This window comes from Columba livia, chromosome Z, assembly GCF_036013475.1.
Source record: "Columba livia isolate bColLiv1 breed racing homer chromosome Z, bColLiv1.pat.W.v2, whole genome shotgun sequence".
Classification (NCBI taxonomy): Eukaryota; Metazoa; Chordata; class Aves; order Columbiformes; family Columbidae; genus Columba; species Columba livia.
In genome coordinates this window covers 29,457,561-29,484,302 of record NC_088642.1, presented here as the reverse complement: position 1 = coordinate 29,484,302, position 26,742 = coordinate 29,457,561, and the positions used below count along the sequence as shown (strand labels likewise).

General features: G+C 39.1%; 1 protein-coding gene across 3 annotated transcripts in view; it reads right to left on the bottom strand.

Moving 5' to 3' along the window:
• Positions 1–259: 259 nt before the first annotated feature.
• The window catches only part of ZSWIM6 (zinc finger SWIM-type containing 6), a 114,948-nt gene continuing 88,465 nt past the window's right edge, over positions 260–26,742 (bottom strand). For all 3 annotated transcript variants that reach the window (XM_065045265.1, XM_065045263.1, XM_065045264.1), the window contains 9 exons: positions 25,352–25,528; positions 24,916–25,062; positions 21,756–21,902; positions 19,319–19,579; positions 15,986–16,121; positions 10,972–11,129; positions 10,280–10,443; positions 5,016–5,097; positions 260–2,887 (listed from right to left, as the gene is read on the bottom strand). In XM_065045265.1, the coding sequence (XP_064901337.1) occupies positions 2,025–2,887; positions 5,016–5,097; positions 10,280–10,443; positions 10,972–11,129; positions 15,986–16,121; positions 19,319–19,579; positions 21,756–21,902; positions 24,916–25,062; positions 25,352–25,528 (2,135 nt within the window). In that variant the 3' untranslated portion in view covers positions 260–2,024. The remainder of the gene's footprint in view (positions 2,888–5,015; positions 5,098–10,279; positions 10,444–10,971; positions 11,130–15,985; positions 16,122–19,318; positions 19,580–21,755; positions 21,903–24,915; positions 25,063–25,351; positions 25,529–26,742) is intronic.

The following is a 26,742-nucleotide window of genomic DNA, read 5'->3' as shown; positions in this document are numbered from 1 at the left end:
TTTTTGTTGTACAGACCACAGTCATAGGAAGCATTTGGTCCCTCCTCTGATGCACCATGTCTTCTTCCACCAGCAACTGTGAACGCTGCCATTCCTCAGATTTTTGAGGAACAAAGCATTTCTTCCCTGGGCCTGGTGGTCACAGTTCTAACCACCATAATGCATTGAAGTTCCACACTGGAATTTACAATCTATGAAATACATCTGCTCTATTCTGCTCTATTCTACTCCAGTAACAGACACCATAAAGGACACAGAATCAACTTTCAAAAAACTAATTTTAATCAAAACAAAAAATTGTTGATCATTAACAAGTTTATAAAACAGTGATTTAGTTACATAAATAAATTGATATCAGTGTATCAAATCTTAATTACTTTCAACTTCATGAGCATGTTTACATGGGTGATGAAGTACAACCTTTTTACCTATTATAATAAATAAAATGGAGAGCATGAAATAGTTTTTCTAAACAAAAATACCTACAAACATACCTCTAGCATGTTCTCTAATGAAGGGAACAAGAGACACTGGACAACTTTTGCACCAAAACATAAAAACTGCTTTAAAAAGCACAAGGATACAGAACCATCAGCTAAAGTAAAGACACTATACTGTAACCAAAGTTGGTATTTAATAATATAATGAACAGTTTGGTAGTTAGATCTCCAGTTTGGTTATTTTAAAGCATTAAGACAAGGCAAGATAGAAGGCTGCTTTTGTTTGAGTAATTCTAGAGAAAATAAAATATATTAAAAAAACAAACTGAAAAGTAGAACAGTCATACCTACACAACTTTCTGTCCTGCACAAAGTCAAAATACCTATGCAGAATATATATATATAATATATATATATGTTATTTGTGCACAAAGGTTAGCTTATTATTAGCTCACTGCAAAGGCGTAATGTATCATGTCAATCATTTTGGAAAACATTTTGCGTTTTGTGTCAAAAAGGATATTTCTTTAAGTCTTCTAGGCTAGGAGGCACAAACCCCAATTCTGGCATACTGTATTCTTAATGCTAAGGCTTGCTGCTCTGGCTGTGTATTTTTTTGTTGTCCCTCTTTACTATAGTGCCTGTTACAAGCATGTGTGTATGAGTGTATACATATATATGTATACACGAGTTGTATAAATATATATATATAAAATTTCCCCAATAGGTATCAGTCCAACCATGCAATCCAAAAGGTGGCTCTGCATAGATGCCCAGCATATAGTTCACCACCTGAGCCAACCCTGAAGCAAGGCGCACTTTAGTCCTTCTGATAGGTTTTCTTTTTTGTTTAAAACCAAGCTACTGCAGCTTCAAGTATTTTGCATTACATAGATTTTTTTTTTATAAATTAGTTAATGTTATATTTTTCAATATTCAGACATATACTATAATATATATACAGTACAATAAATGCTCTCATTCTTTTTTTTTTTTTTTTTGATAAATCCCTGAGAATGTATGTTGACAGTTGCTAAGTTTCCACATGCACAAGCATTGTGTGCCATGCTTCTGGATGAACAACACTGCAAAGCCACGTGGTCAGCCTTTTAACTATTAGTATTTCGTTTGTTGTTTTTTTTTTTTTTAAATATACTGAAATGTAAGGATGAGTTACAAAGGAGTAAAGCTGAATCCATTCGAGGTACTTATCACAGGATGGAGGTGTTTTGTTTGGTTTTTAAAGCCATTGCAATACATGTTTGTTTTTGAGGCTGTGAACGTATACAGAAAGAACAGGAGAGCAACGTGGGCTTTTGCCACTTGACAACATATACTCAGTGTAAACCAAACCTTTTTTAACCTCTCTCTCATACAAAACAGAAAAAAGCAAAAAAAAACCAACGAAAACAAAACACACAAACTTTCACAACATGACAGTTTAGTTTGCAAACTCAGTATAACTATACACATATAATACCGGTGTGGCTCTGTTTCTTTAAGTTAAAAAGGATACAAAGGCAGGCTCAAGTAAAAACAAACCGCCCCTCCCTCCTCCCACCCCCCCCCATTCACACATTTTCATCAACCAAACCGCTCACGAACCAGCATCATGAGTTTCTTTTTGCCTTTGTAGATTTGTTTTAGGTTGTCAATAAACTGTGTAAACTGGATGTGACCATCATGAGCCATTAAGAAGGTCTCTCGAGCCTTGCTGAGGAACTCTATAAACTCACTATAGTGTCGTGGGCTGATGTGAGTGAGACGTGAATGAGTTGTATTAATGTAGGCTCCGATCGTGGCATCCAAGAGTTGCCGCAAAGGGGCTTTGTCCAGTGACATGAGCTTACCAGAGTTCCTCCTTCCATGAAGTCCCACCATGCCAGGAGTGGTCAAAGTACACCTACGCAAAATGTCTGACAGTACTGTTGCACATTTGACACTTTTGACCACCAGAGGTATTATAGCTGCTAGCTCATTTTTCCCAAGGGAGTGGCTGAGCGCACATGCCCACAGAACGTCATTAATGGCAGGGTGTGTGTCCTGATTGTAAGTCAGGTTGAGATGCGTCATGGCCAAAGTGGCCAGCTTGTAGGCCCGCATGGGGTAACCACGGTGTTCCATGTATCGTGCTATAGTAAAAAGCTGCGAGTAGCTCATGCCGGTTGTAGCAGCATCTAGAACGATTTGGTAAGCAGTCTCAAAAGCTATGTGATCCTTTTCACATAAGGTCAGTGCAGAGAGGGCACAGTTTTGAGGATCCTTCATGGCACACTGTAGAGCAAGCGTCCTAGCACTGCCGGCCAACTTCTCCTGCTGATGGCAGTCCAGATGCAGACGGACAATGGTGCTGTTGGACATCACTGTAGTAGCAACAATACTAGTGGCTTCTGTTGGAGTGAAAAGTGTAAACCAGTTTTGCATGATACTATCCAGTGCATAAACACCTGGGGAGAGAAAGAAAAGATTAGTCACAATTGACAAGAACTAGCAGATACAGATGTTCCACAAGAGATCACATTTGCAAAGTCCTAAGAGACTGTCAGTACATCCAAGGGGATGCACTTCAGCAAGAATGGCTAAACCAGACAGCATTGGTGAAAATGGACATTAAAACAAGGGCTACGGTGCGAACTCTGTAGCAATCACCCAAATGCAGAGAAGAATATAAAAAAGCCTGTAAGATAAGCTTTAATCTCCTGGTGTGACAACGGAACTGTTTAACTTGTTGTTTAAGACAATTTGGCTCATTTGGTCTCAACACATCACTGAAGAGCAGCCCTCACCTTGAACACTTTCAAAAGGCAATTTTAACTTCTTTAATCACTGCACATTGCAAGGCACAGCACATGTACAAAGAAAAATGAAAGCATGGCAAGTGGCTTTCTTAATAGAACACCACAGTACACTTTAAAAAAAAAAAATCCTAATCCCTACCTCCCCCCAAACAAGCTTTATAGATACAACTTGTACCCAATTCACATGCACCTGAACAGCAAGATCCTCATTAGGGAAATACTGAGCAATATGAACTACTGGGATTTATCCAAAATAGGTATTTTCTTTAGGATCATTTTATTCCTGGCATGTGTGTTTGTTTGGTAGGGGGACAAAGGGGGAAACTGTGACTAATGGATTCTACAAATTGAACCTTATAGCCAACTGGAGTGCTTTATTATCACTAGAGGTAGTTTACACACATCTGTGAGTGCACCTAAACCACACCCAGAGGCCCTCATTTTCTCTGTAGGGCTCTGATGCTTCCCACACACCTCTTCACTCACGTGCAAAAACTCAGCATAGCCTGATAACACCAGATCTTAATTGAAATAAACAGATTCCTTGCTTTACCAACATGATTAAGTCTCAAGAGTACTTTGCATGACATTATAGGTTCTTTATGGGATACTTCTATCAGAATATGTAGACTAATTTAAAGCAGTATTTAACCCAGCATTTTAGTTGCCAATATGCAACTGCACAAAATAATACCCAGGCACTAATATCTGTAAGATAGCCTCAGTAATAATCATCTTAGCAAAGATAAAAAAGCAATAAAACAAAAGCATTGCACAAAAATTTGCAGACAAAACACTTTCTGGCTGAAGGCATACAAAGGCAAGCTGTATTTTCCTATGCTACTGACAATATTAGTTTCCGAGATAAGCATATGGGAAAAAATAAACTAATAGAATAAGCAGCAGTAATCCTCTGAAGTTCTGAAACTCAAGAAGCCTCTATGCGATACAATCCAAATCAGATGCATGAAAAAGAATGAAGTAGGGAAACATGCCTTCCAGAATTACCTTTAGTGACAATTAAAACTGATCCCTATTGTATGTACTTCTATTGTCCCTACTACCACAGCAGCTGTTTTTTTTTTTTTTTGGTTAGAAGTACAGTTTTCAACACATTGATCTTTACTTTCAGATTCTGTATCCTCATTGTGCAGATGTTAAAACTGAATACAGGAGCTAAGGGATGCCTCATCAAGACACACAAGAAATCCACGGCAAAGCCCAGAAACAAGCAGAATATCCTGCTGAGTGCACTATGCTCCCCCTCACATTCTACACTTGGACCCATCCAGGGGCTTCAATGAGAACCCCTTCATGAGATCCTGTCTGCCACACAGTAGGAGCATCCTCAGCATTTCATTAACCAGTGTTCTGGTTCCTCTTCCCATAGCTGACCAGACAGCTCTCTCACCTGCCTTTCAGAGCAAGCAAAATTTTAGCACGTGCAATAGCCCATAACCATTAGCCTTTTCTTTACAGCAGCCTCAAATTCAAATCCATCACGGAGGGGACCAGGGTTAATCTGTGGGTATTTCCCATGAGGTTATGCACACCCCTGCCTTGCAGGGGAAAGAAGTCACACTACACTACCCAATTATTGTCTTGCTTTGTCTGTGTCTTAAAAAAAACCAAACCAAAACAGACCTACATGTTACTGCCACAATGTCTTTTCACTAAAGGATGTATAGAAAGTGGGAGACATTGCAGAACCTGGGTGTTGACAAGCAAGATCAAGCCCTCTAAAATTAGCTAACAAGAGAAGCATCTCAGAACACACCTACTTCTGTTGCACATGTCACCAGCCACCTCACCATTTCCCGCCGTCGCCAATTCAGCGTTGAAAGCGTCATCCGCATCACCTATTAAAACAACACAAACAAAATAGTAATTAATCCTATTGCAAACCAAGGCAATATACCAACAATTATGGATTTTAAGTTACTCAAACACACTGAGGTTCAAAATGGCAGCCACTTGCCCTCTCCACTCTGTTACCTGTTTTTTAGCTGATATGTCAAAAGATTTGAAAAATATTCCTCAGCTCTCTTAGAATAGCATGCAGAGAGTAATTCTGACTACAGATCATTCAAGGCTAGAGAAAAGACTGTTTCATCCATGGGGGAAAAAGAAATAACAGAAAAGCACTCCCCAAAGCAACAAAAAAGCCTAACCAATTATAGAAATTAAATTATATCATGCCTCCTCCCTCTATGCAGAGTAGCCTTTAAAGTTCAAACATGTCAACTCTTGTTGGCCAAAATAACACCTTTACTTTTTACTGCCATCTGCATTTCTTTTCATTGACTTCAACAATAAAGACAGGACTTAGTACAGTGTTATTTGTCTGGCTGCTTATTTTGCAAAGATACATATAAAGTTCCAGACATATCCAGGTATTATTAAGAAGTCCACAGTGATGATTTCTCTCTGAACAATGAGTCTCTGCAAAGAAGTTCCATCGTAAAACCATCAGAATCCTAGAAAAAAGGACTATAAGCTTTGATATAAGCACTTGTGATTATTGTTTACATTGTTTCTCAAAACATGGGCAAAGATATTGATTCAGTAAAACAAACATTGGATGGAAATTGCATGTAAAGGCTTGCTTCAGCTACCTGGGCAGACCCACAGATATCTAGATGAAGAAGGCAAGTAGTGTTCCCCTTATAGTATCAGTGATCATACCATGATGTTAATATTCATAGCAATTAAATAAAGAGCATAATAGGTCAATCATAGAGCTCTCAGAGACAATCTTTACATATTAAACTCAATAAATGCACTTACAAAACAGCTTGGAGCCAGAAGCACTTGTAAGAGGGTTCTCAACCCATATCCCATACCCCATATCCAGTCCTGAGGTGACTTCAAAGTGACATGTAACCCTCTGTCAAATTTGTTACTCCTGCCACCTCCTTTACCTATGCTATAGATAAGATAATTAAGATGGAAAGGTGGATGAGAAGCACAAATGCAGATATGATCTTTAAGAAGTCTAGTTATAAGCAACTATGAGCAGTTTCAAGGTGGCCTCCAAACATTTCTACTTTGAGACTCTGGTGACCTATTGTACACCACCAGAAGTTACAGGATAAGGCCAGCTTTATTGGCCTCAGATATTGTGGTATCATTTTAACTAAACCATAAACTAAATGCTAGATTGGAGAACAGCATTCAAAGAAAGCAAACTGATCTGTAAGGAGCAACCCAACACATCCTAAAATATGGCTAAAGCAAATAATGGAACCAGCCTTTGCTTGAAATCTTTCTGGAAGAAAAACAGGCAGCCCAAGTCAAAATGCGCTGCAGTGCAATTATGTGTCCCATTCTGTCCATCAAAGGGAAGGAGTCTAGGTGACTTCCTGTGCTGATGCAGACACAAATCGAAGGCTAACACTCTTCCAATATCCATGGTCAACTTTCAGCTTCCCCCAGGCAGAGTGAATTCAAGAAAAAAATACAGGGTTATGACTGAATTCTGCTACTGGTCATGAAGGTAAGTAGAAAAAAAAAACCAACACAACAGTGTGAATGACAACTTCTCTGATGACTCCTCTCATTGTGGCAGTCTGTGTAAAAGGACTGGCAGCCCCAAGAGCCTTCAGCATATGCAGTGGGCATTAACAATAGCCCCAGTGTAGACAGTCCTAACTCAAGAACAAAAAACAACACCATATCTAGTTTCTTGACATGGAAAATTTTCTTGATTAACTATTCTGGAATTAGGTTACTTTCATTTGATTCAACTGACAAACTGAGAACAGCAAGAGAGAGGCCATTTACTGATGATAAAAACCCAACGATTTCAAATAAACCAAGAAAGAGCTGAAGATAATTTAAACTGTAGCACATGTAGTCAAAGAGCTATTTCACTTCTGCTCAATACATTCTCGAGCTACCTCTTCCTAAAAGTTCTACATCTGTCCAAGATTCATCCAAGATCTGTGCTATCAATTGAAGAGAGCTTCTCAACAAGCCAATAAGTCTGAAAATTATGAGAAGTTTCTGGAAATTACATAGTTTATCTGAAAGCCCAAGTCTCTTCCACACAGAATAATCTTGACTTTGTCTTGATTGACCTTTATATGAATTTCTTAGTTTAGAAGAACAGACGACCTCACCACCCATAAGTGATACAATAAATGTCCAACCACTAGCTCCTGCACTAAAGTAAAATCTTTTCATCATGCACACTGGAAGCAGTTTTATCATTCATTCATTCATACGTCTTGAGGGAAAGGAGACCACTTGCCAAATATGCCTTGAGTGATCACCTGCACTAACTTGCTCAGCAGTTCTGCCAGCAGTATCTGTTTGCATGTGTGCAGTAATACTCACTTGTGCTGATGTAGCATACAACAGGAAGACAGAGAAACAGAAGCCCCTCCTGTACATGCAGATCTTACAGCATCTGCACCAGTAAGGTTCTGAAGGACAGAATACACCTGAGATGCTCCATGCTCATTTGACCATACTGATGACCCCAGACAGTTTATGCTGAGTCACATAACACATGTTGCCATTGGAAATAGGGAGAAAGAACCCAGGAGTCCAAACATTACTGCTAAATCTAGAATAATGTAAGGGGCTTTTCTGTCATAGAGATGCCAGTGACAAGAGTTGCGAAACTGCTGATATCATAACCAGCAGGGGGATTGGACTAGATGATCTTTTGAGGTCCCTTCCAAACCCAATCATACTGTGATACTGTGATAACAGGCCAACTTGTCGTTGCTGTACCTGAGGTGGAACAGTGTACCTGTGAGGACACTGCTGTTCAGTTTACCACTGTGGCAGTTGCAAATCCCCCTATGAGATCCTCCAATAGGGCAGCTGATGGCTCTTTAGCACCTTTTGTGTCCACTGTGCCCATCCCCACTTACACACCTAGGCTGATATCAAGGTGCTGACAGTCATATCCTCTCCCACCCCAGTGCATGGTGAGTCCTCATGTTCACCTTCCCCTGGCTGATGGGGCAGGAGGGGTGGGACCCTTGGTCAACAGACAGAATGCTCAACAAAGGAGGTGGCCAAGAGAAGCTGAGAAGCTTCTAGACCATACTCATGATGACCACAGCCAGATCTGACCAGGCTATAAATCAGAGCCCCGGCCGAAGACCCCCTCTGAGTGGTCTCGGGACTGTGAACAGAGCTCTCCCCTTAAACTAAGACACCACTTAAATAGAATTCATGGGTTTGAGTGCCCTTGCCTCCTCTTTGGTGAGTGATTTTCCTTCTGGATATATCCTTGAGTGAGCCCTTGCTCCCCTCGGCCACCTGGCAAGTTATTATTCTTTGCAGGGTACCCTAGAGCAAAAGAGGCTCCTAGTTCTTTTTTTTTTGTGAGTGAATAGATGCACAGTGTGGGTTGTAATTATTCTTGTGTAGTCACACAACAATAATTTCCTCACCTGGTATGCAAACCTGTGTTTTATAGTGTTGCTGGAGTGCTATATAATTTGGCTAAAACCTGTTTCTAGTTTTTTTCTTGGCTAAACTGTTCTGGCTAGAAGAAAGTCTGTTTGGAGCTTGTTGCCTGCCTAATTTGACTTTTGGGGTGCTTCCATGACACCATGTGAGGGGAGAAAGTTTTCCAGGGCACACAAGTGTCATAGGTAGTCAGATACTAGATAGTGAATACAGACAATCTAATTGCCATTAAGTCGGGGAGTCAGGGAAGGGGGAAGCAGGAAAAGCATTACTGTATAAATCTACACAGCTGTGAGCTACTATGAGAAAAAGAGTATGCACCTTCCTTCTGGAAAGCAAACTGCCTTTAAGATTCTTAAAACAGGTTTGTAAGCTTGGGACAAAACAGTGGACAAGTTCTACACCAGTTTGTCCCAAACTCTGGGATTGATGAGAAAGTACAGTTTCATGATTTTTTTTTCCTGTATCTCAATGAAGACACTCTGACAACACTTTCAACCACATATGGATATCCATGAATATAGTGGTATTCAAAATATGCTGCTACCACTGAATGATACTTGGTGAATGCCTGAGGTGACACACAGGTCAATCATAAGGATCTTCCTCTCTCTCAAGTAAACAAACATTTAAGGCAGAATTATACCAAGATGTGAAGAAAAAAAAAAAGGCATTTTCCCACAGCAACCTTGTGAATATGAAAGTTTAAAAAAGCATACAGAATCTCAGCTTTCTGACTTAAGACTTCAGCTTCTAAATGTCTAGAATAGGTAAATAGTACCTTTCTTTGTCATGAGAAGCAACTGGGATAATATCCTTTCCCCACAAGTCTTTGGAGCCTTGTTTACTGATGCAAAGTAATAAATGGTTTTCTGATCTTTGCATGGTTTTTTGAAGAACTCCCTGAAGAGCGACGAAGAGATTTATTTTTGTTGAAATTAACTGTGTAAATTCAAAGATTCATCAGTGTAAGGCAATATTACTCCAGACACCTAAAACTTGGCTGTCTCCTTTTAGCTTGCAAAGTCTGATGTAAGAGCATGAAAACTGATCTGAGGTTCTTGTACACCTCAAGCCAAGTCTGATGCATCTGACCATCCCAGAGCTTGTGGAATGCAGGATTTTGATGAAGGAAGTGAGAGGGCTGCTCTTAGCCTAGTCTACCTTACAAACAGGTCATTATGGTTGACCTTGGCTTTCTCTAGTGATTCAACAAGCACCTACCCAATCTCATTTATGGGAAAGGGAGGGAAGGAATGGCAAGAAACTCCTCAAGTCCATGAAGAAGATATAGCGCATTACTGGCGAGGACAATAATTTTGCTTTCTAGCCAGTCCTGTGTATACTCCTGAACCCAGTTCACTGGTCCTGTCTCAGCCATGAACAGAAGAGTGCCTTTCAGCCAGTTGCTCCCAGCTCTCTCTTCCACCTGGATGGCATGAACAGGCTGCATAGACCCTTGGTCTGTGTTTACCACTCAGTTGTGCAGAATTGAAAAACTCCGGATGGATCCCAAAGAGTGTATGGTCCTCAGTGCTTGAAGTGCTATACCCACCAACATTGCATCCAATTCATTTCTTCTACTGTAATAATAAAGAACTAGGGAAATACCTGAAGGCCCAGCTCCAGAGAAACTTTCAGAAGAGTGATGTCTGGCAAGCTGTCCATAATTGTTGCTATTTTAAATGCATCCTGGGCAAGTTTGAAGATGTGTGATGAGGAGTGGATATTTTTCTGGATGGATTCTAACACTGTTTCCAGCCTGCGAACATCACCTGCAAGGTGCAAACACAATCACCAAAACAGAACACACTCCCAAAACATGTAGAGATGCATTATAATTGTGTCTGCCATTACCATGCAATGATACAATGTTTCAGTTATACACACTTTGTTTTTAGTATCCTTCCATAATTAAATCACATATGAAAGAAAGACAAAAGAGAGAACAAACTCCTCTAGTGCCTGATGGTGTTAGTGCAGTACATGGCCAAAAGTCATTCAGATTTGCGAATCTTACAACTGATTTGTCCACACCTGGATCTCAGTCTATGTTGTGTGTCAGAAGAACAAAAAGCTGTCTCATCAGCCACAAATCAAGCTAATCTGGCTATCACCTAGCTAGTTTAACTCCTTTGCTAGTAAATTAAGTGACAGGTTTAATCTGGTTCAGTTTGATGTACTCATTTCAAGCTCCTGTCAGACTGCAATTTGGATTCATAAATGCAAGCTTTATAACCTGTTTACTCCATGCAATATTAAAAGCATACATTTAGTTGAGTACCTAACTGACAGCAATGTACCTTTGGCTGCTGTTAGCATGGTTGATGCCAGCTCACACTGCTGAGATTCAATGTGACTTAGAGTGAACCAGCGGGGATACCGGTTTGGAACAACTGATGCAATGTGGTGCGGGCGGGACACGTCTCCTGAAGGAGCCGTAGATTCCAATACTAGCAACCTGAAATAAGGAAGAAACACTTATTAAATAATTACTACATTAGGCTACTCATGAGCAAAACTAAAGCTGCAAGAACACTTGACCCTGTTTATGAAATGCACCTCTTTGACTATAAAGATAAACCACCCATTTTCTTGGGGAATCTTAAAAGTTCATTTGCTAAACTTGTTGACATCAGTGGGCATTTGCAAGAATTCACAGGACAACTAAACCATCCACTAGCCAAGGCAACAGAGACTTTCTGCATTGTGGATGTGCATGTGCTCTTTTTCCCTGCCTTGTTTCAGTCTTCGAACCACAGGCCACAGGAAGAAAAGTGAAGTTGTTATCCACTGTACCAAGAACTTGTAAGTATTTTTTAACATTAGGAACATACTTTCTTCACTTAAAAATTCTTGAAGTAAGGTAGAGGAATATTCAACAAATAATTTGAATTTTGACCATGCAATAAATTCAGACATATCAAAGAGTACATTTTCTGCTCAAATACGACTACTTTTTAAAGTCCTTAAAAATTTTATCTACCAACATTTTTTATAATGTACCATAATCTGATGTTAGGGTCCCAAACAGGAGTGATAGAGGAAGTTTCCTTTAAAGTTATTTTTAAGACTCCATTTTCTAATCTTGAAGCAAAAATTTCTTTAAATAAGCAATCTAACAACAGTCTTATCCGTCAAGGAGAATTCATACTTCAAAAATTCAAGTTAATGTGTGTGTTGTTGACTACCACAACACAAGTGACAGCCCACAACAGAGACCCTGCTGATGGCCATTACAACACACTACACACAACCAATACACTAGATAATATATAAATGCCAATGCAAAAAGCAGGAGTGAACAAAAATCAGCATTTTTATTCAACACAATTAAGTATAGTTTCAGGACATGAACAGTTAATGAGACATCAAATGATAATAACAGACAATTTCCAGAAGAAAAGAGTTTCTGGTGCTTGCCTTTTTGATTAGGGTTAACATCTTAGTTCTGTTTCTACCAGCTTTCATATGCAAGTGATTTTTTAGCAGGAAGTCATCTGGGAGGACAAAGGAAATTGGATCTCTTTTGTCAATAAAACTGCAACTACTGAATATAGAAAAATCACATTGCATTGCATTTTCTATGATAGAATGTTTCTTATGGTACAAGCTCATTTAAACATAAGTCACAATTTCTTGCACTTAAATCCCTACATTCTTAAAGTAACTAAGTGCACAGCTTTTTCGCAGTAAGTTTTAAGATATCTACTGCAGTTCAATCAGTATTGTGTGGGTTCTCAAGCATACGAGAGTATCTTTAAGAATTCCCTGAGAAAGGTGATTTTGAATATAAGGAAGGGTATCTAGCAGACACATCAACACATGTAATAAATATAAGCAGGTTATACTAACATTTTCAGACACATGCGTGTGCATCATAATATATAAAAAGAGAGACTTCTCTTTTGTATCAAAAGTCAAATCTCTTCCACTGAGACACCTCTTTATATAGCTTTATATACATACAAATAAAATACATGTAAACTCCTCAGCTTTGTTTTGTTGGTTGTTTTTTTTTGTTGTTGTTGTTTTTTTTCTGAACCACAGAAGCTGGGGGAGAGATGCCTTAGATGGTTTCAATAAACAGTGAAAATCCCAACTACCTAACGCAAAAAGGCATTATTAGGTTATGACTAACAGTAGATAGACAAAGAGCATAAAAGAAAGAGGCCGTGTTGGGAAAATATTTTGTCACTTTGAATTTCACTACCAGCTTCTATGTTCCTTTGTTCTGAAAAGAAATGCTGCTGTGAATTGGTGGCTTTCATGCAATTTTGGCAAGACTAGAGAACATCAGAACAAGCACAAGAAGATTTAGCATTCTTCACTTTTTTCCCCCCTTTCAAACATCATTTATTTAGCCAGGTTTTAGCAAAGCTACCTTGTGATTAAACATCACCATTAAAGTCTGGCTCCCAAAGCCTGTGTGAAATTGAGGCTTAATAAGGGATCAGCCAAACTAAGCCAAACATTCAAGTTCAGATTCCAAGTGAGCAGTCAACTAGGTCACTGCAGATCCACGTTCTCCAAAGCTCCACTCCGTATGTTTCAATGCTGGAAGCAGAGAACTGCAGACAGAAGTGACCATCAAGAATAGCACAATCCCATCCTTGTAGACCTGAGGCGAATGCATTAAAGGTTTTATGGTCTCAGCTTCCATTGATTCCATATTGAGTATTCCACACACGAAAACAGGATTCAAAAAATTAAACAGCAACAGCTGATTTTGATGACAGAGAGACAAACTATTCCAGAGCTGCCATCACGGGTCATCGACTCATGTAGACTGACTCCAATCAGCTGTCTGGAGAGCAACAGGCTGGGGTCTTGGGAAGTTAACTTGTTTAATAAATGTTGAAGTGAAGAAATACATTCCACTTCCAAAATAATGAGCAATCACACAGATTTCTATGCAACACCTCTACTAATTTCCACATGAAATCTTTGTCTTTGCCACGGCCGTTTCCCCTCTTTCATGGAAGAAAAGATGCTCCAAGTTTTTCCTCTTCTGATCAATTCAACTTCACAAGTATGAGACAGACATTCAATTTTCACATTTACCTTCTTCTTTCCCACTCAAGGCAGTATTAAGTTAGTTTTTCCATTTGCTTTGTATTGGGAATCCTTTATACACTGAACTACAACTTTGGTGCGAATGCAAAGAGTAACCTTCTTCAAAAGAATGTGGGAAGCGCTGAGGAATGTAGACAGACATGGTACAGGAAGTGTCTAAATCTGCCATCACCACAATCTGAGGTAGTAGTCCACATTTCTGAAGAGTGCCAAATATCAAAATACAGAAAGACTGATTATTGTTTAGAACTGAACTCTCATCTTCCTTATGAAGTGATGACAAAAGGGCTATGGGAACAGCCCTGATTATGCTGACGCCTCCTGCGATTTTACCAGTTGCAAACAAACAGGTAACTCTTTCTTACACTGGTCTGTTTGAGAAGTAACTTTGGCTAAGACGACAGCTTCATGCCAAAAGACGGTTGGAGATCCCCATAACTAAACTGAGATGTCACCATGTGGATTTTTCATTGTCTTGCTTGTTTTTCCAGTTGAGAAAGGAAACTTGCAGAAAATAAGTTTTCAGTTATGACTGGTTTCTGGGGAAGGCCCAAATCCTTGTTCAAAAGGAACGGCATGCTGCCGTCATGTTCACTGAAGTGTTCAGTGCACTGTGCAAAGCTGATGATGGATGTCTATTCCAGCCTTTCAACATGGTTTCAGTAGTTTAGTTTCAGGAAGAAAACACCACACAATCAATCTCTGAGAGACACTTTAAGGGTAGTGACTGAAAATAAATACAAGGACACAAGTCTACTTTATAAAATTGACCGTTTTTTCCTTGAAAAAAAAAGCAGCCCCCAAAAAACAACCAACCAAGCAAACTCACCCACCACATTTTGTGCTGTCCTGCTGATCTGATATGACCAGGATTATTGATGCATGTAACTTGCAACAAAAGGAGTGTACTTACATGGCCCAGATACCTTTCTGGTCATACATTTTAATGTTCTCAATAGTTCATCAGTAATGCCCTTTTGTGTTCTCAATCTGTTTCCTAAAATGCTAATTATGAGCAGCAAGTATGCAAGGTCATTCTTCCTACTTCTTGGATGCCTTCTTTAACATCCAGTACTAAACACTCTTGAAGGCAAATAAACAGGCTAAGCAGACCTTTGGCCTGACCTGATAGTAGCTATGTTTTGTTTTTGTGCATGCTGTCCTGTTTAGTCTTTTAAACATAGAACTATTTTCTCCCAATTTAGCTTTTTGGTGAAACTAGCTCCAGAACACACACCTCCAAAACACTAAGACACAACCTGTCTGATGAAGCTAAATACTACTTACATGGATAGTGTGCCCTCCAATCACTGTGCAATCATTCTTGATAATAATTAATCTGGGACTTGATTGCTCTTAGTATTCAGTTGTGGCTGTTCTTTGTCAACCATCAACTACAAGGTTCCTGACACCAACTAGGCAATCCAGATGGGACCAGTTTTTTCCCTGCATTGTATGTGGACAATAGATTTATCACTGATCATTCAGATCCTTGAAACTTCCTTCAGAAGGCTTTTTTTAACTGCCATTACCAATCTGGACTGCTCTGAGATAAAGCTAGCACACACCATGCACTTCCTGAGAAACATCTTTTTCATGATTACTGAAGACAAATGGGATGCCAGTCAGACTTTTTTTCCCTGATATGACATACTCCATTTAAATCCCAATACTCACCCAGAAGTGGGCAAGACTGCTTCATTATGAAGCACAAGAAAAAAGTACTGGCTCAAACCACACCATATGTTTGAAAATCTATCATTGAGAGTTAATTTATAAAGAAAGCCAGTGAAACAAACAGTCCTACCAAACAGGCTAAACAGCAGATGATCCCTAGACTGCTGGTGAGATGCCCCTTTCCTCACTCCCTTCCCTCTATCATCACACATACACACAACCACATGAGTGAGAGAATGCAGGTGCTAAAGCCGTCGATATCTAACAAAACCACATGCCTGAAGAGTGGGACTGTATAACAGAAAGACTTGTAACAGAGAATGCTGGTTTACAGTCACAGATAAACAGTAACTGAACATTCATAAATTATTATATTGTAGTTACTACGGACACCAATTGCTTTTAGAGACAACAGAACCTAAATAACTTTTTCTTAAAGGGAAGGATGCTTCCTTAAGGGAAAAACAAAACAAAACAAAAAAACCCTAGATCTTGAATGCCAAGCTTTTTCCCCTTTTTGCAGCTGCTACATGTGATTTTTCTGGACAACTCATGAATACGTACCGCATGGCTCTCAGTGCAGTTTTGTATGCCAATTCAGCATCATGAGGTAGGAGAGAGGTAAAGAGATACTTGGCAAATGTGTGCATTGGAACGCTCTCTCGATGGATGACTTCACCTAAACCACTATATGGTCCAGCTGCAGAAAAGAGAAAGAGAATTTCAGCCTTTGCACACTACTAAAACCCAATTTCTGACCTTTAAAAACACTGACTATACCTTCAAGTAGAATTGGTATTAAAAGACAGAATTTGCTGTACAAAAGGTAAAGTTATATTGCTCTTTTCTGTGAAATATATTACAAACATATCACATATGTATTACATACCACAATGAACTACAAGCATATTAAATAACATTTATTGAGACAAGTAGACTGAAAATTGTATAGTACTAAGTGAACTACCCATGCACATACAAAGGAATGAATGGTTCCAGTGCTCCATAGGGCTCATTCAGCAAGCCTATACGTTATGCAAAAGTAGAAAGCAATAATCCTAGCTTTACCTCCATGTAGTTATATTGTGCACACGAATGCCTATGCAGCTTGCTGCTGTGTGACTGCTTTATCACAAATCCACCAGGAAAAAAGAAGAGTGGTTACAGTGGAAAAATGCATATCTTAAATTGAAGTTACATAACCAATCACTATAGCAGCAGATGAACCCTATCAACATCTCACCTGACATTAGGCATTTAAATAACCCTTTGGTCTGGACTTGGTCTCCAGAGAAGACTAGGTCAGATCTTGCAACAAAGCTGGTTTTGTTAGTCCATTATAGCCACAGGGTCCTAAAAGTCGTATTTGTTCTGGGAAAATAATTTCCATTGTTGGGGCAATGGATTTTGTTTGCACTCAGTGCAGCCAGTTCAACTTCATAAAAGCAGTGTCAAGAAGTTAAATGCAACTATTTCCTTGCTGAGTTCTGAATGTTCACCGTGAATACGAATCCCATTTTTACATTTTTCCTGCAACCTTAAGAGTATCATTCCTGTTAAATGGAAAACTGTGTCAAACAGTTTTTTACTTCAGTGACTAGAGGTTCTGGCATTAAATGTTGCATTAAATGTTGCAAGACACAGAATAAGGATCTTACATTAAGTATTACTGCACTACTATTGCACAGATAGCAGACAGCAGTCCTAGAAGTTACTATTACTTCTTCTACTAGATACTCCAACCCCACAACGCTTGGATGAATGATCGCATGAGCACACTTCTTTGCTGCAGTTACACGTCATTCAAACAGCTTCCAGCAGTGGTTCAAACTAACATGGCAAACTCTACACTGAAGCAGACAAGGAGAGCAGGCAAGGAGAAACAGACAGGCTTTTTCAGCCACGTTTTCCTTACTGGTGGCTTCGCACAACATGCAAAGATAAAAATCACTAGGCATGAAAAAAATCTGAGCTCTATAGGTGGGCATTTCTGAAGACGGGGCCTGATTACAAAGGAAATGTCAATGAAGATTTAGTAGTTGACAGTGTGTCTCAGAATAATTTAAAATGAAGTTGAAAGCCATTCAAAACTGCCTGGCATTGCTTCAATGAAAGAAGCCATTTCATGTATGTTTGCCAGTTGGTGGTCCAGTCAGAAACTCAGTTAGGACACAAAGAATACACAACAAAGCATTGATATGAAAATATATTCTGCTGTTAACTTTGCAGTGAGGCAAAAAAATTACAACAGTTCTTGCAAAACAGTCTTAGGTTTCACTTTCCCACACACTCAAATGGTAGCTACATGCAGCATGCATTAATCTGCACTAACAGTATGGAAATCAGCTTAATATTGGATTAAGCTTTCTTTATTATACCTACAGGACTTTAACTATAAAAACACAATTGATATGATTAGCATCTTAAATCACTGCACAGTTTTTCTTCCATGTGAGCCATCAGTTTCTGCCTAACCTACAGTGAACTGAAGCTATCGCAGGAAGGAAATTTCTCATCACACAGTAATGCAAGACCATTGCTGCACACCGCTCACCACAGGAATTTTGTACGCAGCTCTATTAGCAGATTTCCTGCTATGATAACTTGCTTGCTACTTTAAGAAAACATCGAGACAATTTCAGTGATCAATTAGTAAACTAGAATTTTCAGAGAACACTTGAGAGAAATCCTGTCTTCTCCACATAAAATGTTCTTACCAGTAAACAGATGCAGCAAATTGATTTTATAATCCATAGGATGCCTGTATAGTGGTTAATAGCTGGATCCAGCAAGCAACTGTTCTTGTCCAAAGGCCATAAAGCAGCAGTATAGCCACACTATAATGGAAACTCTCCCCATGATGTGGCTTGTCTGCAGTTTCAAATGGCACCATCAGTAGGTATCAAAGTCTTTAGGGATCTGGGCAAAAATAGTGACTCAAAGCTGAGAACCCTAAACAAGATATTGCATCTCTTCCGCTAAAGAGGAAGTTTTAAATAAATGTCTTCCAGAAAGAAAGCAAAACCTGACTGCTGTGTAACAGCCTTTACAACCTATCTAGAGAAGCAACCATACTCCCCACCATCCCGTGGGCAAGCACTCAAAACCTGGACCATGCCTTTGGCTAACCAGTTCAATCAAATTTATTTCATTTCAAAAAACAAAAACCAGAAGGAGCCATGAGAACCCATGAGAATACTCTCTGAACATGAAGCTTAAGTGCTACATGTTATGCCTTTTTAAAAGCTAGGGCAAAAATATGTGCTTTTTAATAAAGATTTTATTGCAGCCCACCAGCCAATTCCCAAAGACAAATTGTCTTAGTCAAAATTTAGTCACAAAATCAGGCCTTAAGCCTCAATATTTGACTGCTTATTTCTATTTTCACATATAGTACAAAATTCAGAGGCAAGTCATTTTCTTAACTGCTACAAATAAAATGTTACATTTCTGTCCCACCAATTCTAAGTGGATTTTCTGAGCTCTTAACTTGGGAACAGAGGTAAATATCTTCATGTGTTTACAAAGCTGGCAGTCTCTTTTTCAGTTTACAAGGAACACTTAGAATTTTGCTACCTGCGAACTGTTGATGATAACTGATGTCTATATAATTGAATTGTGAGCCTAGGTTGTATAATAAGGATAGGGGGACTACAACAAGCAACAAATCTGAAGAACAAAATGTAATAAAAATTACAACAAAAAGCTTACAGGTTAATAGATGCTTTATCTCTAAAGTCACACGGTATCTGAAGTATGTTTGATTTTTGTAAGAGATGGGAGTTCTACATCAAAAAAACACTGGAAGTATGTAAGGCAGTTTCCACTGGAATACTAATTGTGTGTGCCTGTGTAAATGAAGACAGTTTAAAGCAGTTAGTATCTATATTGAGCTACCTTCTAATAGGAAGACTGCTTGTTTTCGAAAAATCTTCACCAGAGTATCATCCAATTCAATTTCCTGTAGCTTAGAAATGAGCTGCTCCTCATTTCGACAAACCTTCTCTTGTGCATACAAGCCATCTGGCATTATTCGTTGCTGTCCCAGCCCTATCAACGCTACTTCCACAGCCAGTGTTAAATAAGATTCCCCCTCTTCTAAGAACTTGTGTGCAGGCAGGTGCTGGTACTCCAGGGATTTGCATTGCCCCATGTTCTCTGTAAGGGGTGACAAAAAGATAACAGATCAGCAAAACATTCTAACCCATAATATGCCTATAATTCCACATTCACAAATACAACCTCTGTCAGTATTTATTTTTTAAAACAGTTTAAATTACTACTGTAGTGTCAAGATCCAATGATCCAATCTAAAATTCCACGTGACAGAAATCCATTCAATTCCACATGGCAGAAATACACAAAACAATTAGGTTTTAGATAATCCACTCAAGTAAGAGTTTTCATTTTTAAACTGCACGATTTAGAGAAAGGCAGTTTCTCCAGCTTTGTGTTAATAAGGCTAAAATTGGAAGATCCATTTCAATTTTTTTTTCCCCCACCCATTTCTGCACCTCCTTAAAGCCTTGATATGTAAGAGGAAAGAAAAGGTGCTAATACACCTGCATAGATTTTTGTCGAAGCTATTAGGACTGTGCAAATACAACAGGCCTGGCAACTCAACAACTTTAAGGCATCCTCTGTTTGCTAGCACTCTTTTCACGTTTTTTATTGTTACAGTTAAATTTATGATAAAATATATACTATTAACACTAGAAGTCTTTTAGTAAAGATTACATGTAAATTTCACACAGACCAAGCCATAGATTCTCTAAAGAGTACTACCAATTCATTTGGCACTTCACAGACACACCACATAACAAACCTCTATGCAAACCTGTAGCACTTTACGGTCTAATTTGGGAATAAAAAGTTATCATTAACAGATGTAAGCAGATGGACAACTACAACAAATGAGAAGGCTGAATGCATTTGGTCAATTGCATATGCGTGTATAGGAGGAAGTTATTTTTCAACATGTACTGGTTTCATTTCATGGGGTTGTCGTGGTTTTTTCTGTTTTGTTTGGGTTTTTGTGTGTGTGTTGGTTTTTTTTTGTTTGTTTTTGTAATTGCAAAGAATCTGATTTCCAATTTCTTTTAATTAAAAGTTCTTCTAGAAGTGGTGGATGTGGGATTAGAAATTTATTGAAGAAAATCTAATTGAGTAATTAGAGTTTTGAAGCAAAACCCCAAGAAGATTGCAGATATTCATATGAAAGAGCTGCAAGCAGAGGGATGAATCCAGTTTCTGTCTACACAGGTGGTGATGAGAAGCTATCACAGAGGTAGAAAGAGTCTGAGCATAAGGAATTAATCAGTTAAACTCCTGGGAAGCAAATACTGAAATTAAAATGGGCGTACACATCCTATCCTAAACCACGCTACTTTAGAAATCATATAATTTACCAACTACGTATGCCACCAATTTGAAGTACTATGTACACTTGCAGCTAAGAAGTCTAATAACATCCTGGGCTGCACCAGAAGTGCTGCCAGCAGGTCAAGGGAGGTGACTCTTTTCCTCTGCTCAGCACTGGTGAGCCCACACCTGGAGTGCTGTGTCCAGCTGTGGGATCCCCAGTACACAGACATACTGGAGCAGATCCAGTGCGGGGCCACAAAGGTGATCAAAGGATCGCAGCATCTCTCATATAATGAGAGCAAGACAGGTAGGGTTATTTAGCCTGGAAAAGAGAAGGCTCAGGAGGATCTTACCAAAATGTATAAATATCTGATGGGAGATTGTAAAGAAGACAGTGCCAGACTCTTCTCAGTGGTATCCTGTGACAGGACAAGAGGTAACGGGCACAAACTGAAATACAGGAAATTCGATCTGAGCATAAGAAAATACCGTTTTATTGTGAGAGTGGTTGAACGCTACAAGAGGTTGCCCAGAGAGGTTGTAGAATGTTCATTCTTGGAGTTATTCAAAACCCAACTGGACACAGTCCTGGGCAACCAGGTGACCCTGCTCTGAGCAAATCAGCTGGACTAGGTGATCTCTATATGTGCCTTCCAACCTCAAACGTTGCGTGATTCTCTGCGACTTCTCAGAAAGAGGATATGTGGAAAGGCCTGCTGCTATAAAGTCTTGTTTGGTTTTAAGTGTGAAATATGGAATTGCGTTCAAGAATGAGTAACTGGTTAATTTTTAAGTGCTGTAACATTTTACCTTAAACATCTTCTCTCCCTTGTGTTTTCTTAAGGAAAGCTAATATGAGGTCTTACACCTTAAGAACATTGGCTTTGAAGCTGATTCATGAAGACAAGATAGAAAAGTGCCTCCAGTGAATGAAGACGTATAGAAGATTGCTCCCTTTGCTTGGCCTTACCCATGAAGTCTGAGAATCCATGTAAGCTCTCATCATCCACCCTGCAGGCTTCCATCAGGCTACTGAAGAGAGTGCCAATGGGGTCCAAAGGGTGTCCCACCCAACCTTCAAGATTTGTTATTGAGGTTACTCCTCTGTGGAGAAGTTCTGTGACAGAAAAGAGGGAGGGAGAGTGAGCACATTAGCTCCTCAAAACAACTATAAAAGTAGAACTGATTAAAATGCTCTCAGTACAAAATTCAGAGTATTTCCAGTAACTTCTGCTTAAAAGGAAAAAATAGTACCTTTCAGGGTAAATTAATTGTCCTTTGAAAATATGTTGAAAGAGAAAAAAAAAGAAAAAGAACAAAGGCCAAACAGCATTTTAAGCACCAGCAAATATTATGGGTCAAAAATTCCAACCATAGTGTCTTCTGAAATCTCTTACTTGATACAAATAACTCTTCTAAAAATGTCTGCTGAAAAATTACAGCAAAGAATTTTTGTAAAATATTCACAAATGTTTTCTCACTCAACAAGATGTAGTACCATTTTTACATTTTAAGTTTAGCTGATGGCTTTGAAATAACTGAAAATATTCTAAAATTTGTTCTGTTTTTATAAATAAAGTATAAGCTTATCTTGCATCTAAATGTTTATTGAAGTAATAAACTCACAATGACAGCTCCTTTAAAAAAGTAATATGTTTAAATGACGTATATGAGAAAAATTAGTCATTTAAGTGGAGCAAGTAGGGTTTTTTTGCCATTCTAAAATGTCAGTCAACAAATACCTTCATGAATACACTGTTTTGTAGCCCCCACCCATCATTCAGTTAGAACATGGAATAATTGTTTAGCACAGTGAATTGAAGAAATTGTTGTGGTAACATGTTAAGAGATTCCCCAGATAACCTTTTTTTACTAAGAGTCTTATTGCAACAGCTCCCAACTCCTAACTTTTTTCCTCCTAGACACATACACACAACTGAACTATGAGATGTCAGATACATTATGGGTGAGACCATCTAAAAACTTTATACAAGCCATTATGGATGCTTTCTTTCTCTGCCTCTTACACACTAACTTGAACGTGCTTCTGCTCTCTCTTGTCCAAAAAGTGCCATCGTTCTGATTAACCATATGTATTACAACAGAGCTCTAAAATCCTGCTTCTTGCCTAATTAAATGTGTAGAGATACAAAATGAAAACACAGCCACACAGCTGAACTTTGTTTGGTTGGTTTTGTTTGGTTGGTTTGTTTTTTGTTGGTTTTGTTTGTTTGTTTGTTTTAAAGAATCCAATGATACGCAATACGAAAAACAAACAAGTAAATCATTGTCTTACTAACAAACGGCACGTGCTAAAGACAACGGGCAGAAGTAAGTGATATTACCAAAAAGGATTTATCACAGTGACTTATTACTGACTCTTTCTTGTTTAATTTATTGTGCCTACTGATAAGCTTCACTCATATCATGCCAAAAAAAGGCTTCAATCCTCCAGTCATGTAGACATTTAACTTTAAATCATGCAAGTGGTTACACAGATGTCAGATCAGTCACATGAATAAAAGCTAAGTAGAAGCATGTGGTGTTTGCTGAACTAAAGCCTAAAGCTGAGCTGTAGCTGCAGAATTCATCTGCTCATAGACAAGACCAACACACCTTGTGGTATTAAACAAGTATTCTTTTAAAATTCCACACGTAAGAGGAAAAAAATGGAAAAAAGCAGTGAGTGACAACACAGAAACAACAAACTTATTTGTTTCAGGGCAGGCTGGATCGCATTTCATACACTCCATTCTTTATTTATAATAGTAGAATATTAGTTGACAGCTACAGAAACTACTCACAGGAAAAGGAACTTATCAGAAGTATTGAGTGTCTAGATACTGCATTAGCAGCTGGGAATGAAAAGGAGCAGTACTGTGGCCAGCAGACTTGCAGCAGACCCTTCGCACCTGCCAGGGGCACCTACACACACACACACAATGAATGACACAGGTCTCTCCCTTCTTGACCCCCCCAGTCTGAGAAGCTAAAAAAGCTGCACAGGCTTAAGGGAATGCTTGTTAAGAACAGATACATTACATGATAAAAAGCCCTAGCAAATTCTCTTAAGCAGTCATACAAAGTGCTCTTATGTTTTTTTGAGCACTGTTGTGGATCCAAGATTCTGACAAAATCTTTTCTGGGTATCATGAAAAAAAAATAAAAATGGAGGCACACAGGAACTACCAGCTAATTTTTTTTTTTCCAGTCAGGCATCTACCTTATCTTCTAAATGCTTATTTCCAGAAAAACATCTGCACACATACAAATTAAGAATTTGCACATATAACTTCACATTGGTATTTTTGCCTACAATGCATGAGAATGCACATGGTTAAGAGTAGCAATGAAGATTTAAAATAAAATTTGAATTAAGGAATTCCTGTAGCAGCTAAGAAAGCAATTCCAGTTTTTCCCATGTGCATTCTTCAAACACATAAGCCATCCCCTTCTTCTACTGCCTCCTCAAACCAAGGACAAAGTTCAGTGTGGGATTATTTTGGGTAGCAAGGATCACATGGCATAGAAACTGTATCTAAAGAAAAATGTTCCTTCAAAAACACAGGGGTAGTGCTCAGAGGAACACCATGGAACGTTTTATTAAAACACATGTTTCAAAAACACACAAAAAAGCAATTCACCTCTATTCAGAAACACTAAAATGTTAAGCATTGTAAGAGACTAATTTGGAACAAACTGCCCAATTTGATGAATTCCCATAGCGCAGACCTTGCCTCATTGTTACCCTCATTGTCAACCTCAGGTTTCCGCCTGAGAAATACACAGTTCAGCTAAATTATAAGTCAGAGAAAAATATTATTTTAAACACCTGACATGCCAAATGCAAAGCTCGGTTTAAAAGCCTGTAAGTTACATGGGGTGAATATTTTTACCGTGTAACCAAAAACTCTGATTGGGATGAAGGCTCCACCATGCCAGACATATTGCAGAAGGCAGAAAGCCTCTGACATCTAGAATGTGACATCACCACTGTGATTGTTTGGACCAAAGAATTAAAGTCACCTCTTTTGCTTTAGTTTCAAAACCGGTTTTCTCATGCAAAGTTCCAGTCCGGTGTTACTATGACCTCTGCACATCCTTTACCCTTCTGTCTTCCCCACATTTACCTTTCTTCTGAGCCCGGAACATTTCCAGCTGTTTCTGCTGCTGCCTTCTTAGGGTATTAACAATAGCTATTGCTAGCCTCAGTGCTTCTCGTGGGTATCCATGAGATCGTAACGCATCCACCCTTGCACAGGCTGTAGGAACATGTTCTAAAACGGAGAAAATAATTGAGGAATCACAATGCTTCCATGTCTGGAATGGTCTGTTTTGCTAGGTTACTCAAAAGGGCTTTTTTTGTTTGGCTGGTTGGTTTGTTTTTGTTTTTAAAAGTATGCAAGAGAGACTTAAAGGACTACTTCTGAGCCAGCATTTCAAGGGAGCCTCTGTTCTTTTTGCCAGGCTTTTCATTCATCTCCCCACCATCCCCCAAAAAATAATGCCATAGAAAATTAACAAAGCAGCAAGTCATGGAAATGTCTTTCCGGTTTAGCCACTTACCATGCCAGAGGGGCCACCCGTGAGAGTCAAAGAGTGAGTTTTCAGTGTCGTCATGGTAACAGTAGTTGGTGTATAGGTCACTGCTGATAATGTGCTGTAAGTGGCTGTCCTGCCAGTGCAGATCGCATGCCTCAATGGCTCGAGTGAACACTGTCCGATGCGGCCTGTTCGATGAATCTATCATTTTCACAAGTTCAGAAAGCTACATCAGATTTTACTCATTCATATGTGAATCAGTTATTCACAGCATTCTTGCCTTCTGCCTATTCACCAACCCCCAGCTGAGGGCAGCCCGCCTTGCGCCCCTCTGCACCGAGCAGCCGGCAGATGACATTCTGCATCCTATTGCTACCCAACAGCTTGGATGAAGTGTGCGCCGTTCACTTTGGATTCAGAGAGATCTACAAACCAGCACAGCTGATGCTAAACAGGACTTTGCAGAGAGACAGCTAGAGATGAAGGACATTCAACAGGACATACAGAACTCCCCTAAAAACAATCTAGAAAGTATGGCACGCAGCTACTCAAGCATCCTCAGCTTCTCCTCAGACCCAGAGCTGCCAGGATGAGGGATGGATAAACATCGCATGAAAGATTTTTAGTATTTCTCTTTGAGAAGTAATATTAACTTTGAACAATTGTATAATTTGTCAAACATATACAAATACAGTAAAGAAAGTGAGGTACTGAGGCCATGGGACTGACACAATCCTTACTGGACATCTTCCTATGGCAAAATCACTCTGACACAGCACTGTCTATGATTGTTGAGATACCATGTCAGAGTTACCACTAGCCTGCCCAGGTTGGGCTGAACGTCACAAGATACAGAAAGCAAACCACCTCTGTAAGGAGTTACATGCTGAACGAACTTCTCTCCCCAGCTAGCTGTGAGATATGTAATCCTCCCAGGAAAGAAACAAGGAAAAGCCCATCTAAGTCCAAATCTGCCACCTCCCATGCCACCTCCCAAGCATTTAACTTTATTATAATTACATTAAATACATATCAAAATACTGGAGGTTTTGAGAATTAAGTGTTTTTTCCCAGAAAAATATCCCACATCTTCTCCAGTTATTAGCAAAGTAGCCATCTTTGCTTGAAGGGGACTGAATAAGGCTTCTGTCAGATTTGATAATGGCATTTCAGATTAGAAAGCATGACATGAGTAAGAAGTGACACCTCCTCCAAGACAGCAGTGTTGCTTCTGCTTCTCCCCCACACCTAGCGCAATGCAGACTGCACATACAGAGCACATCTCACAGATAGCTGCTTTAGTTTCTCACACACAAGTTTAATGTAGTTGCAAGATATCTCTCTTTAAACAGGTATCAAAGGCTTTGTAACTGCAAAAAAAACCCGAACAAAAACCCAGCAGCAGAAGGAATACA